General features: G+C 47.2%; 1 protein-coding gene across 2 annotated transcripts in view; it reads left to right on the forward strand.

Annotated features, from left to right (window-relative positions):
• The window catches only part of kiaa1549la (KIAA1549-like a), a 474,294-nt gene that overhangs the window by 264,274 nt on the left and 192,389 nt on the right, over positions 1-17,631 (forward strand). For both annotated transcript variants that reach the window (XM_086008325.1, XM_086008326.1), the window contains exon 12: positions 13,527-13,714. In XM_086008325.1, coding sequence (XP_085864451.1) covers positions 13,527-13,714 — 188 coding nt within the window. The remainder of the gene's footprint in view (positions 1-13,526; positions 13,715-17,631) is intronic.

Below are 17,631 nucleotides of genomic sequence, written 5' to 3' on the forward strand. Positions count from 1 at the left end.
ATGATCAGCCATGATCTCATTGCATGGCGGAGCAGGCTCGAAGGGCCGAATGGCCTACTCCTGCTCCTATCTTCTATGTTTCTATGTTTCTATGTAATTCTGTGTAATTCTATGTTAATAGAAAGGCGAGAGTATAGTCTACAGCTGTCGGGACAGCTCAATGGCTGGATGGGTTTAGCGGGCTGAGGAGATTCTTTCAGATTGAATACCTGATGGAGATTTCACTGATTGTGTCATCAGCAAGATCCAAAATATAAGGAGCGGCTTTCTATTGGAGGGAAAAATAAATTGTAACTGTTTCCAGTGGCAGGAGGGTCGGTAACCAGAGGACACAGAATTAAGGGGATTGGCAAAAGAACCAGAGGGGGAGGTGAGGAGAATTTTTTGTTCACACAGCGAGTTGTTGTGATCTGGAACGCACTTCCTGAAAGGGCGGTGGAAGCAGGTTCAATAGTAACTTTCAAAGGGAATTGGATAAATATGCGAAAAGAAAAAAAATTTGCAGGGCTATGGGGATAGAGCAGGGGGGAGTGGGACTAATTGGAGAGCTCTTTCAAAGAGCCGGCACAGGCACGATGGGCCGAATGGCCTCCTTCTGCGCTGTATCATTTTATGATGTCTGAACCAAACAATATTAAGGTTGGTATTATGTTTTTGTTGATTTTGGTGACAATTACGCACTCTTTGCCCATCTTTTCAAGGCTTCAAATAAGGATATAATAACGTTATATGGTTCACGACATTGAGTCGGAGGTGAGAGAATATATGCAGCTAATATTTGCAGACATACATGGGGGGGGAAATTCAGTTGGTTTGCACCTCCCGTTAGCGCATTAAGAGGGTGCTAATGGAACGCAAAGCAACTAGTGCCCGTGCGCGGCGATGTTTGCGCCGCTCGCTAAATTAACTAGACATTTTGCGGCGGCGTTAAACACTACCGCCATGATCTCCTGCGCCGGCAGATCGTGACATCAGTCGAGTGCACAAAGCCCCAGTAGCATCCGGACCGGATATTGAGTGGCGCCCCCTGCCTTACTGCCTGCCGCTAGCAACGACAGGCTAATGGGAGCGTTTTGCAGTCGGTAAGGGACTGGAGGAGCGCTATTTAAAGGCGGCCATTTCGTGCCATTTTTTGTTGGTGACATTTTTGCACCACGCAGTCTGAGAGAGAGAGACTTCTGGAGAGATTCAACGCTGTGTGAAGGAGTTTTGGGCACTGAAACATAGAAACATAGAAACATAGAAGGTAGGAGCAGGAGTAGGCCATTCGGCCCCTCGAGCCTGCTCCACCATTCAATGCGATCATGGCTGATCATCCAAATTCAGTACCCTGTCCCTGCTTTCTCCCCATAGCCCTTGATCCCCTTAGCCTTAAGAAATATATCTAACTCCTTCTTGAATATATTTAATGAATTGGCCTCAACTGTCTTCTGTGGTAGAGAATTCCACAGGTTCACCACTCTCTGGGTGAAGAAATTCTTCCTCATCTCAGTCCTAAATGGCTTACCCCTTATCTTTAGACTGTGACCCCTGGTTCTGGACTCCCCCGCCATTGGGAACAGCCTTCCTGGATCTAGTCTGTCTAGTCTTGTTAGAATTTTATAAGCTTCAATGAGATCCCCTCTCATTCTTCTAAACTCTAGCGAATATAAGCCTAATCGACCCAATCTCTCTTCATATGTCATTCCTGCCATCCCAGGTATCGGTCTGGTGAATCTTTGCTGCACTCCCTCCATGGCAAGAACATCCTTCCTCAGATAAGGCGACCAAAATTCAAGGTGTGGTCTCACCAAGGCCCTGTACAACTGCAGCAAGACATCCTTGCTCCTGTACTCGAATCCTCTCGCTATGAAGGCCATCATACCATTTGCCATCTTAACCGCCTGCTGCGCCTGCATGCTTACCTTCAGCGACTGGTGCACAAGGACACCCAGGTCTCGTTGCATTTCCCCTTTTCCCAATCTATTGCCGTTCAGATAATAATCTACCTTCCTGTTTTTGCCACCAAAGTGGATAACCTCTCATTTATCCACATTATACTGCATCTGCCCAATCGCCCAACCTGTCCAAATCGTACTGGAGTTTCTCTGCATCCCCCTCACAGCACACATGCCCACCCAGCTTTGTGTCGTCTGCAAACTTGGAGATATTACATCTAGTTCCCTCGTCTAGATCATTAATATATATTGTGAATAACTGGGGTCCTAGCACCGATCCCTGCGGTACCCCACTAGTCACTGCCTGCCACTCGGAAAAAGACCCGTTTATTCCAACTCTTTGCTTCCTGTCTGCCAACCAGTTCTCTATCCAAGTCAGTACCTTACCCCCAATACCATGTGCTTTAACTTTGCACGCTAATCTCTTATGCGGGACCTTATCGAAAGCCTTCTGAAAGTCCAAATACACCACATCCACTGGTTCTCCCTAATCTATTCTACCAGTTACATCCTCAAAAAATTCCAGTAGATTAGTCAAGCATGATTTACCTTTTGTAAATCCATGTTGACTTTGTCCAATCCTGTCACTGTTTTCCAAGTGCTCTGCTATTACATCTTTTATAATGGCCTGTAGCATTTTCCCCACTACCAATGTCAGGCTTACCGGTCTATAATTCCCCGTTTTTTCTCTACCACCTTTTTTAAATAGTGGGGTTACTTTAGTTACCCTCCAATCCATGGGACCTGTTCCAGAGTCTATTGAATTTTGGAAGATGACCAGCAATGCATCTACTATTTCTAGGGCCACTTCCTTAAGTACCCTAGGATGTAGATTATCAGGCCCTGGGGATTTATCGGCCTTCAATCCCATCAATTTCCCTAACACCATTTCCCTACAAATACTGATTTCATTCAGTTCCTCCCTCTCATTAGACCCTATGTTCCCCGACATCTCTGGGAGTTTATTTGTGTCGTCCTTTGTGAAGACAGAACCAAAGTATATTTAATTGGTCAGCCATGTCTTTGTTCCCCATTATAAATTCCCCTGATTCTAACTGCAAGAGACCTACGCTTGACTTCACCAATCTTTTTCTCTTCACATATCTATAGAAGCTTTTACAGTCTGTTTTTATGTTCCCTGCAAGCTTACTCTCATACTCTATTTTCCCCCTCTTAATTAATCCCTTTGTCCTCCTTTGCTGAATCCTAAACGGTTCTCAATCCTCAAGTATGCTGCTTTTTCTGGCCAATTTATATGTCCTCTCCTTGGATCTTATGCTGTCCCTAATTTCCCTTGTTAGCCAATGTTGAATCACCTTTTTTGTTTTTTTTTAATGCCAAACAGGGATGAACAAATTCTGTAGTTCATCCATGCGATCTTTAAATGTTTGCCATTGCCTATTCACCGTCAACCCTTTAAGTAACATTCCCCAATCCATCCTAGCCAACTCGCGCCTCATACCATTGTAGTTTCCTTTATTTAAATTCAGGACCCTAGTCTCTGAGTCAACTACTTCACTCTCCATCTTAATGAAGAATCCTATCATATTATGATCGCTCCTCCCCAAGGGGCCTCGCACAACAAGATTGCTAATTAATCCTTTCTCATTACATAATACCCAGTCTAAGATGGCCTGATATATTGGTCCAGGAAACCATCTCGTATACACTCTTGGAATTCCTCTTCCACAGTATTGTTACTAATTTGGTGAGCAGCACTTTGCAGGTTCATTTTGATTTGCCCTTGTATCGATTTAGAAGAAACTGTGGGGGCTGCACTCTGAGCTCTTTCCCTGGGCCTCTCCATTGTTCTTTCCAGCAGATTTGATGTACAGGTCTCTCCAGGCCGAGATTCAAGGCTACAATGAGCAGGGTGTGGATGGAGAGCAAGATCGACCCTTCCCTTTAAGAACTGGCTGGCACCAGTGTGTCTGTGTTCCATTGCTGACTGACATCACCTGAGCTTCGCCAGCGCTCTGAGGTAGCGCCTCGCTCCTCGGCCTTTGCGCCTTAAGAGAGGTGTGTAGCGCCTGATGTAGCGCTGCAATCAACTCCGGGGGCGAAATAAACCAAGTTTGCAGTTGGAGGCGATAATTAGCGCCCGGCGCTGAACTTTGCGCACGGCCAATAATCGCGCCCCAAACGGGGCGATACCGAATTTTTCCCCCATGGTCTCTCCTTATTTACTGTTATAAATAAAGGCAGAGGCTTATTATTCATCCCGCATCCCTTCTGCCTGCAAAGAAATGTGCGTTTGCAAAAAAGATCAATTGACAAATTAAATGAGTTCTCTAATGAGATTTAATCCCTTTATTTAATAACCCATTTTCCCGTTTCATAGGCTACATGGCATCTGTAATGATGGGGTTTTTATTCTTCTGATTGAGAATTAAAATATTATTCTTAAGGGGTGATTCTGCGAGCGAGTTCACCCAAGTAGGAAAGCTAGGGAGCAAATCCAAGGAAATCGCGGGTGAGCCGCTCGTGATTTACAGTGCATTCATTCTAGTTTGCAACAACCATCATTTATAAAGTCCTTCAACCTGGACAAAATGGCCCGAGGTGCTTCGTAGAGGCTCTAGTCAACTAAAATAAAATGGACAAAGAAGGAGATATTAAGAGGCTGAAAAGAGGTGGTTTTAAGGATGGTTTTAAAGGAGTCGGAGGGGTTTAAGGCAGGAATTTCAGCGGGGGTGGGGGGGGTGGTGTGTGTGTCCTATGTGTCCGGAGGCACGGCCACCAATGGTGGAGTGAAAGGAGGAGGGGGGCTGTTGTTGGGGGATGCATAAGAGCCCAGAGTTGGAGGAGCAGCGAGTTCGGGAACAATGGTATGGCCGCGATCTCGCATGATGCACTCCCCGGGGAGCCTCCGATCCCAGAATCACCTCATTTCGAGCTTCTTCTCCAGTATTACAACAGGTGCTTTCCCATTCTCATACTCAATTTTTTTAAATTCGTTTATGGGATGTGGGTGTCGCTGGCAAGGCCAGCATTTATTGCCAATCCCTAATTGCCCTTGAGAAGGTGGTGGTGAGCCGCCTTCTTGAACCGCTGCAGTCCGTGTGGTGAAGGTGCTCCCACAGTGCTGTTAGGGAGGGAGATCCAGGATTTTTGACCCAGCGACGATGAAGGAACAGCTGATATATTTCCAAGTCAGTATGGTGTGTGACTTGGAGGGGAACTTGGAGGTGATGTGGCGTAAGGGTCACTAACTGAAGCCTGCGTGTATACAGCCTTATTATTCAGTCGATGCATTTCACTGCCAAGTACATACATATTTGCAAGATAAAAATCAATTTGAATGTACTTCAGGATAAGATATTTGCCTCTAATTTTAGCACTGTAGTGCTGTTTCCATTGATAGGCTGCGTTCTCTGTGCTGGAAGTTGCTCTTACGCACGGTTTCAGTATACTTTACTCCTAAAAGGGTGGTAAGTATGTGGAGCAGATTAACAGGTGCGGGTGACGGAACAAGAGACCCAGCTACAGTGAATGGCAGGATACGTCCAATCGCGATGGTGGCATTTGAGCTCTCAGCTGCTGGGTCTAGTACCCTAGTAGTTTCAAGAAGGAACTAGACAAAGGTGATTCAGGGTTATTAGAAACGCGCCAAGGGACGACTGTGGATAGGTGGGCTAGGTGGGCCGAAGGTCTTCTCAGGGACTTCTCCTGTCTGGAACTGTTACTATGCTAGATTCGTAGGTCGGAGTTTTCCTTACCTGGGCGGGCCCGGTGCTGGCTCCACCCCGCTGTTGAAAAGGAACTTACCTTAATGGGGCTTATTAATCCCGCCCAGCGCGTTACCCAGCCCAATGAGATGGAGCGGGCCTGGTGACACCATTCATGACGCGATTTCAGTCGGGATCTTTAAAGGGACCCTGGCCACATTACATTTTAAGCATAATCTAACATAGTGGATGTTGAATCTTTACTCTACAATGATATAATAAAAGTTATATATGCATGACAAAGAAATATTTAAATAATATTATCATTAAGTAATATGACGCCATCTACAAATACGATTAAGAACGTAATTTAAAAAGTACATTAATTGGGAAGTTATTGGTGTTTTAGTCACAAATCTATAGACTTTTGTATCAGTAAGTGGTACAAATAAAAGATGTGTGTTTATAGGTAATACATGAAATTAAGCAGATTTTAAATGTAATTTTAAAGGGGTGAATTTACAATCTTATGCAAGTTCAGTGGAAGAGCTGCGGAATCCCTGACAAACAGTGCAAGTGGTGCTTACAATGTGTTTCTGGAATTTGTGCAGCTCTTCCGTTGAAGTTAACAATGGACAAGTGAGAGAACCTCCGCAGAAATTCACCCTAAATTCTCAGACTGAAAAATTAAATTAGTCCTATTCAGGGACTGAAAGCAAATTGAACCAGTTGAATGGGTGATGAGAGTGAAATTGTTACGGTTGATGACTTGATTTAATATGTAAGTGGACAATCACAGTATACAGTGAGAAATAACAACTTTCCCACCTGACCCGCCACCGATCTTGCCCGCTACCACCCCGGAAAATTCAACCCATAAATGCTAAAAACTAATGGAATGCCCAGGAGTAAAATCAGATTGAACAGGCCGGGGGCTCCTTTCTCTAGAAAAGAGAAGGCTGAGGGGTGACCTGATCGAGGTCTTTAAGATTATGAGAGGGTTTGTTTGATAGGGTTGACGTAGAGGAGATGTCTCCACTTGCGGACCAGAACTAGGGGTCATAAATATAAGATAGTCACTAATAAATCCAATAGGGAATTCAGGAGAAACTTCTTTACCCAGAGAGTGGTGAGAATGTGGAACTCACTACCACAGGGAGTAGTTGAGGTGAATAGTATAAATGTATTTAAGAGGAAGCTGGATAAACACATGAGGGAGAAAGGATTAGAAGGATATGTTGATCCGGTTAGATGAAGAGGGGTGGGAGGAGGCTCGTGTGGAGCGTGGACCAGTTGGGTCGAGTGACCTGTTTCTGTGCTGTAAGCACTATGTAATACTGTGTCATTCGGAGGATGGGTGCTTTTAATTTGACTTAGCACATTTTATTTAGCAATAGAATAAAACTCTTCTGCCTCGTTCAAAGGAAACCCACCTCTAAATAATTTTATTAATTGCTATTTTAGTTGACCTGTTCAAGCTATGTCAAATAGTAACTGCAGAGTGGGAGTAATTCCTTTAAATATTTGATTACTGTGAGCGCTGTACTCAGCAGTAAATGTCCATTAGAATTAGACTTCAATCTCCTTACCTGGCAAAGCCATATGCACGCTTGTCCTGCTTCTCTCTGGTCATAGGGAAGGAAATGTAGTCCCTCCTCTTTCTGTAGAGAGCCTCTGTGACCTCTCAGATGCAGCGATGGACGTCGAACTGCGAAATGTTAGATATGTCTCCTGCTGCAGACTGGAAGGATCCGCTGGCGTAGAAATTGAGGGCGACGTGACCTTGGCTGCCAGTGAGAGAGCCGTGGTGGTCCTGATCTGAGGCTCGAGGTCTGGCTGCAGGAGGTGGCAGAGCTCTGTGACCACCTCCTTGGTGAAGCGGAGCCTTCTAAGACACTGTTCCTCAGTTAAATGTATGTGGGAGAAGTGCTCCCGGAATACCCTGGGAGGGCAAGGCCTCCTGTTGACAGCCCTGTTGGCTCTCCCCGCTCTGGCCACATTTTCCAATCTCTGTCCCTGCCTCCGACATTGATATTGGAGGGTGAGGTCAAGTGCCAGTACAGCCACCATTAACATATACAAGTGTAGGAGTTCAAAACCTCAGTACAGTACAGTGAAACTGACAAATTTTTAGCAGCCAGAACACCCCTGAAAGTAATAACTGTTTACCTCAGTGAAAACAGCTGTTTCCTATGTCAAACTGAGAAGGCAGCATTGAGTGGCGACGATAATCAAAGCGGATGTTGATGCCTTTAAATACCGCTCCTACAGCGGCCGTCCCACTGCATCACGCCTCCGCTTCCTGCCGTTGTTCACGCCAGACGCTAAGGCTGGGGACGACGGTCAATTTTGCATCTGGGCCATTGATGGGGCGTTCCACACGCGTTGACGTTATGATCTGGCAGCCACTAAAGGCGTAGGCGCTGGATGTTATCAGCAGCGCTAAATCCCAGGTGAATGTCGCCGCACCCCACTGCAAACCCATTAGCGGCCCCCCCAGGCGCTAACGGGAGGTGCTAACATGCCAAATTTCACCCCCATCTTCTCTACGTCTACCCTATCAAACCCTTTCATAATCTTAAATGCCTCTATTAGGTCATCTCTCTGCCTTCTCTGTTCTAGAGAAAAGAGCCCCAGCCTGTTCAGTCTTTCGTGATAGGTATAACCTCTCAGTTCTGGTATCAATCTTTTTTGCACCTTCTCCAGTGCCTCTAGATCCTTTTTATAATATGGGGACCAGAACTGTGCATGGTACTCCAAGTGTGGTCTAACCAAGGACTGTGTCTATGCATTATCTCCCAGTGAATATAGAGTAACTGGATTACCAAACCCAAGCCTTCTTTCTCCGTCGGTGTTGCTGGTAGTAGCGCCCTCTGCCTGCCAGGGCACGGTAATACTGTTCATCTGGTGTTGCCATCTCATCTTCATTACTCTTCACCAATATTAGGTCTTTAAAACCATTCAACCGTAGCTGACCTCGCGTCTTGACCTCTGTGTTTCAGTGGCACAGAGAAAGACAGATTGGATTGAACTCTTGTAGACCTACAGCTCAGTGTTCAAGTTATGAATCCAGATCTTAGGTAGCACCCGAAAAACAACAGTGGCTTTTGCCTTTTTCTTGGCATTCACTTCATTCAGTGCCAACCCACGCAGGACCATGAGGCAATGATTTTATTTTTGATGCATAGCAAAAGGAGATGTGAAAATGTTGGGGTGGGGGAGGAGGGCGAATTTACTATACCCTATCATTGAAAATGTGGCCTTGGTCAATTACTGCCTGTGGTAGCGAGTTCTGGGTAAAGAAGTTTCTCCTGAATTATGCATTATCTCCCAGTGAATATTAAGTAATTCATGTTTGGATTACCAAACCCAAGCCTTCTTTCTTTATTGCTCTTCCATTTTTTGAACAGAGGTGTTGTGGCGGTTCCACCGGGTGTCCCTTACTATGTATATACATAATTCCCTTTAACTTACCTTATGTGCATAACTTACCTGTTTGGGCCGTTGCCCCTTTAACTTACCTGTTTGGGCCGTTGCCCCTTTAAGAACGCGACGCAACGCACTGACGTCACGTCGCGCGTCGCGTAACACACTGAGATGCGAGCCAACCCAGCTCGGCCTTACACTCCCCCGACGGTCGTCGGCACAACTCGGCCTCCCGCTCCTGCAGTGGCTGCCGGCCCGGTTCGGCCTCCCGCGCCCACGATGGCCGCCGGCCCGATTCGGCCGCCCGCTGTCGCGACTTCGGCCGCAACGGCCAGCCACAGCTACGCGCCGACGCAACGGCGCAGGTCACGTGACCAGCCAAGCGCGGGCAAACGCGCTAATGTCACGACGCGGTCACGTGACCACCTAAGCGCGGGAAAACTCGACCGAGCGTGATGACGTCATCACGCTCTCCACAGGACTGCGGAGTCAGTCCTCATGGCGTCCCCGCTGGGGAAAGACCTACTTCACGGTGCTCCTGCATCCAGCCACCTTACTTGCTGTATTTCGTCTGTTCTTGTAAATAAACAACTTCTAGATTGTTCTCCTGAAGTCGAACTCGATTATTTAGTCGTCATTCGTCCGATACCTACCTAGGTGAACACGAACTGCTGCAGTGTGACATATTCAATCCTCCAGTCTTCTGTTACCATCCCCATATCTAAGGAGGATTGGAAGATTGTGGCCAGAGCCTCCGCAACTTCCACCCTTCCCTCAGTAACCGAGGATGCTTCCCATTCGGACAGGGTGACTTTTCTACTTTGAGAACTATCAACCTTTTAAGTACCTCTTTATCTATTTTTATCCTATCCAATATCGCTACTGCCTCGTCCTTTACTGCTACATTGGCAGCATCCTTTTCTCTAGTGAAGACAGATGCACAGTACTCATTTAGTACCTCAGCCTTCACAAGAAGATCTCCTTCTTGGTTCCTAATCAGCCCCACCCATTCTTTGTGTTACGTCCGTGTATAATAAGAAACGGACTGCGGAGAACGGTACAACAGGTGTTTACTCAACGTGGCTCAAACTGCAACTGAACTGTACAGATTACTACTCAACGTTATATACAGGTGTGGTCACTGCCGGTACTACAGTATACATGAGCTGTAAAAAGTAGTTCCCCCCCTTAAAGGTACATACATTACACTTTGAGTACCCTTTTACTATTTATATGTTTATAAAAGTCTTTTGGGTTCCCTTTTATGTTAGATGCTGATCTATTCTCATACTCTCTCTTTGCCCCTCTTATTTCCTTTTTAGATCTCCTCTGTACTTTCTATATCCAGCTTGGTTCTCCACTGTATTATGAACCATACATTTGTTGTAAGCCTCCTTTTTCTGTCTCATTTTAACCTCTATCTCTTTTGTCATCCAGAGCACTCCAGCTTTGGAGGCCCTTCCTTTCCCCTGCTGGGAATGTCTCTATTCTGTACCTGAACCATCTCCACTTTGAAGGCCTCCCATTGTTCAATGATTGTTTTGCCTACCAATTTTTGATTCCAATCCAACCTGGGCCAGAAACTTTTTCAACTCACTGATGTTGTCCCTCCTCAAGTTAAATATGTTTACGCTTGATTGTTCCTTGCTTGTTTGAAAGCAGAGGGTAGAGGTGAGGGGTTGTTTTTCAGACAGGAGGGAGGGAGGTATACTGCAGTGATCCCCAGGGGTCATGTACGTATCTATCTTCCCCTTAAATACATCGATACTATTCGCCCCAACCACTCCCTCTGGTAGCGAGTTCCACATTCTCACCACTCTCTGGGGAAAGAAGGTTCTCCTGAATTCCTTATTGGATTTTTTGATGACTATCTTATATTTAATTTTGGATTGGTTACATTTCTTTTTATGAATTTTGTGCCCATCCATTAACAATGTTTCTAAATCTTCTTCATCTTGGTTCTGACAGATGATGTGAGGCTACATATGAGGAACTAATATGTCTGTTATTTGATTGCAAGAAAGATCTCGCGTTGTAGCCTCATTGATTGTTATCAGGGCATTAGTTCTGACTCGCGGGAAGATCAGAACATAAATCACTGACTTCAAGTAAGGCAACAAACTGAGATAATAGGATAAGAGGAGAGGAGATACTGTTTCTATAAGCTGGCAGATCTCCGGCAACGTCAATGTTGAGCTTTGCTGACCGAATTAACAAACATTATTAGATATCGTGGAATCTTACAGCACAGAAGGAGGCCAGTTGGCCCATCATGCTGGTGCCGGCTCTTTGAGAGAGCTCTCCAATTTAGTCCCACTCCCCCCTGCTCTTTCCCCCAAAACCCTGCAAATGAGTCCTCTTCAAGTCTGGGTCTAATTGCCTTTTGAAACTTACTTTGGAATCTGCCTCCTCCACCCCTTCAGGTAGTGCGTTCCTGACCTTCACGATCCTCTGTGTGAAAACATTTCTCCTCATTTCCCCAGTAGTTCTTTTGCCAATTATTTTAAATCTATGGGGGGAAAAATTCAGTGTCGCCCCGCTTGGGGCGCCATTATCGGCCGTGCGCAAAGTTTAGCGCCTGGCGCTAATTATCGCCTCCGACAGCAAACTTGGCTTTTATCGCCCCTGGAGGTGATTGGAGCGCTAAATCAGGTGCTTCACGCCTGTCTTAAGGCGCAATTGCCGAGGAGCGAGGCGCTACCTCAGAGCGCTGGGGCGGCAAGGAAGGGCAAATCAAAATAAACCTGCAAAGTGCTGCTCAGTACTCAAAACTCCTTCACACAGCGTTGAATCTCTCCAGAAGTCTCTCTCTCTCTCTCTCAGAATGCGTGGTGCAAAAATATCACCGACAAAAAAAGGCAGGAAGCGGTCGCCTTTAAATAGTGCTCCCCTAGTCCCTTTCTGACAGCATAACGCTCTCCTCAACCTGTCGTTGCTAGCGGCAGGCGGTAAGGCAGGGGGCGCCACTCAATTTCCAGTCCGGGTCGCTAACGGGGTGTTGCGCACTCGACTGACGTCACAGTCTGCTGGCGCAGGAGATCGTGGCGGTAGTGTTTAGCGCCGTCGCAAAATGTCTACTTAATTTCGCGAGCGGCGCAAACATCGCTGTGCCCGGCGCTAGTTGCTTTGCGCCCCATTAGCGCCCTCTTAAGGCACTAGCAGGAGGCGCAAACAACTGAATTTTTCCCCCATGACCACAAGTTACCGACCCACTTGCCAGAGGAAACAGTTTCTCCCTACTTGCTCTGTCAAAATCCCTCATAATTTTGAATGCCTCCATTAGGCCTCCCCATAACCTTCGGCTCCAAGGAGAACAACCCCAGCTTCTCCAATCACTCCACGTAACTGAAGTCCCTCATCCCCGGCCTGGTAAACAACCGCTGTACCCTCTCCAAAACGTTGACATCCTTCCTAAAGCATGGTGCCCAGAATTGTGCATTCTACATATCTAGATATCTACATTAAGTCCTTCACAGAAGAATTGCGAAGTATATTATGACTAAAACATCTTGGTACTCGGAAAAAGGAGAGTAACTTGCTTCTTAATCCCTACTTCCTCTAACCTTTTCAACATATATTGGTGACTGGTTATTGTGGTGGGTTAGAATTCTCTCCATTTATCTCTGGGACGAGGGTTCAAATCCACTCTTGCCTAATAGGATGAAAATGTCTTCTCTCCAATGTAAAATGATTTGGCCACTAAATGTCCACAGGTCAGCTCTACTTGCGCATTGAGCCTACGAGTCCCCCTCCAGAGACTGGTGCACAAAAATCTAGGCTGACACTCCCAGTGCAGTGCTGAGGGAGCGCTGCACTGCTGGAGGTGCTGTCTTTCGGATGAGACGTTAAACCGAGGCCTCGTCTGCCCTCTCAGGTGGCCGGAAAAGATCCCAAGGCCACTATTTCGAAGAAGAGTAGGGGACTCATCCCCGGTGTCCTGGGGCCAATATTCATCCCTTAAGCAACATGACTAAAAAAACAGATTATCTGGTCATTATCACATTGCTGTTTGTGGGATCTTGCTGTGTGCAAATTGGCAGTCTATGAGCTGCACAGAAGAACGTGAAGGTATGATTGTATGGTCCTCGGAATTGCTAGGTTGGAGTTAGAAGAGGTAAGATAGATTATTTACTTTTACTCTGTTTTTCCTACTTAGAAATGAAATGAGGGTGGGAACAAACGTTTTTTTTTCTTGTGAAGGCAGTGAGTTTTAGTATAACTTGTACACCCAGCTAGCTAAAGGCTGTCCCTCACCAAGCAAAGAGGTAAGACTCCCATATATATGTGAAGCCAACCTGGATGAGAGGACGAGGGGGTGAGTTAGTACTCTTGAGAGGAGCTGAAAAGCTCCATTGTCGAAAGATGCCCGAAGTTCTTCAACAGTCTAGGTTTCCCTTATAACAAAAAGCAAATGTTTTTAAGGAAGGTTGTTTTTCTGGTTTTTAGTATTAACTGTGTCTTTTTTTTGTTGTTTTACATGGATTTTGTTGTCTAGCCAGTCCAAGGGTTTGATTACGCCAAGCAACACATTGGCCAACATGGCGGAGAGGATGAAGTGACCGTTACTCAGGAGACTGTGGTCTTGCCACTCCCTGGCCGAGATCCGCTCGTACCTCAAGGAAGAGAAACCTCCCAGGAGGGAGGTAACACCAAAACACCAAAAACCATCGACATTCGAAGAAGGTAGGCGTATTAATTAGTACAAGACGGTGCGTCACAGCTTGCAGACAGGAAGAACGCATGGGCACATATTATGCCAATATAGGTTAATCGTCAGTACTTGCTATTGTGATCAGACCAGCATTTACTTTGATAGTTAAGAACTTGGCGACAGCAACTTTGAACAGTTAATTCTTGGTGTCTTTTCGAAACACGTGCAGTATCAGCCGTTACATAGTCAAGATTCAGGAGATAGTCTTTCATTTTCTAATGAGCATGTGCACAAATGTATTCATGGTGGCAGTGGAAGTTGCAGACACAATGGGGTTGATTTTCATTCAGAAGTCGGGAAGGAGGCGGGACTACAACTTTCGCAGTTGTAGTCCCGCCTCCATCGAGATGCGGCCAATCCACGCGATTTTAACTTGATTGACCTTGTTGAGCCCGCCCAGCGGGCTCAGCAGGCCAATTAAGGGCAACCTGGCAACAGGTGACGTCACAGACTGAAATTTCATCTGTCAAGACGTTTTGACAGATGAAATATCAGTGTTTCACAGCTGTTTGAAGCTGTCAAACACTGACAGTCTGACTTCTAACCTGAGTCCTTCTACACAGACTCAGTTAGAAATCTCTCCTGCACAGAAAGCTGCAGGCTGTCACTTTTGACAGATCGCAGCCATTCTGCTTTCTGTGCCGGTGAGATGAGGGACTCCCCGAACATAAAGGAAGGAAGGCTGAAAAGGTAAGAAAATGTATGTAAAACTTATTTAATCACTTTAGACACACCAAACACACTTACCTTTGCACTCATGCACCCATCACTCACCTGAACACTGACATCTCGACCCCTCCAAAACCTTCAACCCGATGGCCCGACTCCTCTAACTTGGCGTGGTTTGGAGCCGTCGGGAATCCCACAGTTCAACATCAAAAATAGGGATTAGGCTAAAAACTGCCTGTTAACTACCTGTTAACAGGCAGTTAATTGGCTCTAATCCCTTCCTGCGTCGGGTAGGCGGGTCCCAGTGCGGGGCGGGTACCTGCCTCCTTTGAAACTTACATGGAGGCGGGATGATGTCGGGATCCCTGAATTCAGGACTTTAACCCCCCCCGCACGCCTCCAATCCCGACTCCACGGGTCAATGAAAATCGAGCCCTATGTCAAAGTGCATTTGTTTTGCCACAAATTTTGTTGATGAGCAATAATTTAAATCTGACGCGCTGGGTGGAAATCCCATGGGATCGGGTGTGGCGCCGGTTTTAAACCACGCCCAATATTATTCTCCAATTGACTTCAACGGAGGAGTAAAATCAGGCAGGGTGTAAAGCCAGCGTCGCATCCGATCCCGTCAGTCTCCCGATGGATGGGTTTGATTAAAATTGCCCCAACCCCTGTGTCTGTCAACACACTCGGTCCCCCCTTCAGCCACAGGTCATGAGTTGATTGCCGGGAGTTGAGCACCGTTTAGTGAAACTCTACTGAGGACAAAGAGGTCCGCTTAATCGGCACCCCAGTCACCACCTTAAACATTCCCTCCCTCCACCACCAACATACCGTGGCTGCAGTGTGTACTGATGTGCCTCAATAAATCCGAGACTCAATGTTAACTGAACAAAGCAAGGCTTTTATTAACTTAGAAGGTAACACACAGTGGAGAAGTGTCTCCCATCCAGAGGTCGGCTGTACTGGATGTGAGACACGCTGGGCCTGCTTAAGTAGAGGCCAGGTATGGGCGGAGCCCTACACACAATAAAATACAGGTGAGGAAATGGAACTGAGGTAAGGGAAATGAAACTGAAACTAAACCACAGTCACAGGCACAATCACACACAGAGAATACAGATGAGTGATGAATGGCATATTTCATCACATTCACCCCTTCTATAGATTTAGTCTGTTCGGGGGTTTGATAGTCCTCTGTGACCGACGTGGCTGTTGTGGTGCCGCGGGTATCGGCTGGGTGTCCCCGGTGGCCTCCTGGGTCTCTGCCGGGGGCGCCGCCAGGGTTGTTGAAGGGGTGGTTGGTGGGGGTACCGTTGGTCGATGGTAGAGGGTAGAGGGTTTTATCAGCCATAGAGATGGTACCCCGAGTAGGGACCACCGTTAGAGAGAGTTGTTGTGCTAGTTCAGGGTGGATAAAACTCTCCGTACTTCCACTGTCAATTAAACCTTTAACCCCGCACCCGTTTACCTCGATGTCCACCATTGATTTGGATAGCGGGTGCAGCCTGGTCTGGTCCACTGTGACCGATGCCACTGTAGGGCCCTGATCGAGACAAGATGGCATCCACGCTGTCTGCTCACAAGATGGCGGACCCCACGAGGTCGGGCAAGATGGCGTCCAAGATGGCCGCTCCCACGGCGCACACGCGGCGGTGACGGGTTTTCCGGCGGGGTTCCCTCTGCACACCTTCCCGAAGTGCCCCTTCTTACCGCACTTGAAGCAGGTGGTGCCTTTCGCCGGGCACAGGTTTCTGGTGTGTTTTGGCTGCCCGCAGAAGCAGCAGTTGGGGCCCCGACGTGTCGCGGCTGTCGTAGGGCTTCTGGGGGGAGAGCGGGGCCCCGACGGTGTCGGGCTGCCGGGCGGGGAAGGTGCCTTCCACGATGGCGGCGCCCTTGGTGCACACGTGGCGGCGTGGGCGGCGCAGGCTGAAGAGTAGGCGTCCGAGTTTCTCTGGGCCACATCCAGGGATCGCGCTGTGTCGACAGCCTGTTTCAGGTCCAATCCCGTTTTCTCCAGTAGTCTCTGCCGGATGTAAGTGGAGCTGAGGCCTGTGATAAAGGCATCACGAACAAGCTCGTCAGTGTACACTGCGGCTTTTACATCTTGGCACTTGCAGTCTTTGCCAAGCGTTTTCAGGGTGACTAGGAACTCATCCAGCGATTCCCCAGGTCGCTGTGCGCGAGTAGCGAGCAGATGCCTAGCATACACCTCATTCGTAGGCTGCTGGTAATGCACCTTTAAGATGTCACAGGCGGCCGAGTACGTGTCGGCGTCTTGGATGAGGGGGTAAACCCGGTGGCTTACCCAATTCCGCAGGATTCCGAGTTTCATACTTTCAGCGTCCGTAGCGCCTGTGATGGCTGCGGAATTGTCCAGGAAGAATTCCATACACTTAAACCAGTGTCCGAAGCGTGCCGATGCGTCCGAAGCATGCTGGTCCAAATCCAAACGTTCGGGTTTCAAGAGTTGATCCATTGTGTTGAAAAATAAGTTAATAAAATTGATGTGCCTCAATAAATCTGAGACTCAATGTTAACTGAACAAAGCAAGGCTTTTATTAACTTAGAAGGTAACACAGTGGAGAAGTGTCTCCCATCCAGAGGTCGGCTGTACTGGATGTGAGACACGCTGGGCCTGCTTAAGTAGAGGCCAGGTATGGGCGGAGCCCTACACACAATAAAATACAGGTGAGGAAATGGAACTGAGGTAAGGGAAATGAAACTGAAACTAAACCACAGTCACAGGCACAATCACACACAGAGAATACAGATGAGTGATGAATGGCATATTTCATCACATGTACCATCTACAAGATGCACTGCAGCAACTCGCCAAGGCTTCTTCGGCAGCACCTCCCAAACCCGCGACCTCTTCCACCTAGAAGGACAAGGGCAGCAGGCGCATGGGAACAACACCACCTCCAAGTTCCCCTCCAAGTCACACACCATCCTGAATTAGAAGCTCATCGCTGTTCCTTCATCGTCGCTGGGCCAAAATCCTGGAACTCCCTCCCTAACAGCACTGTGGGAGCACCTTCACCACACGGACTGCAGCGATTCAAGAAGGCGGCTCACCACCACCTTCTCAAGGGCAAGTAGGGACCAGCAATGCCCACATCCCAGGAATGAATAAAAGAAAAAGACGCCAAAAGATGTCAGCATCTTTTTTTATTTTCGGTTCTTATTCGGTGCATCCCAAAGAGCTACTCTAACATTT

This window comes from Somniosus microcephalus, chromosome 15 (assembly GCF_052327205.1).
Source record: "Somniosus microcephalus isolate GS21.2 chromosome 15, FLI_Smic_1.0, whole genome shotgun sequence".
NCBI classification, from domain to species: Eukaryota; Metazoa; Chordata; class Chondrichthyes; order Squaliformes; family Somniosidae; genus Somniosus; species Somniosus microcephalus.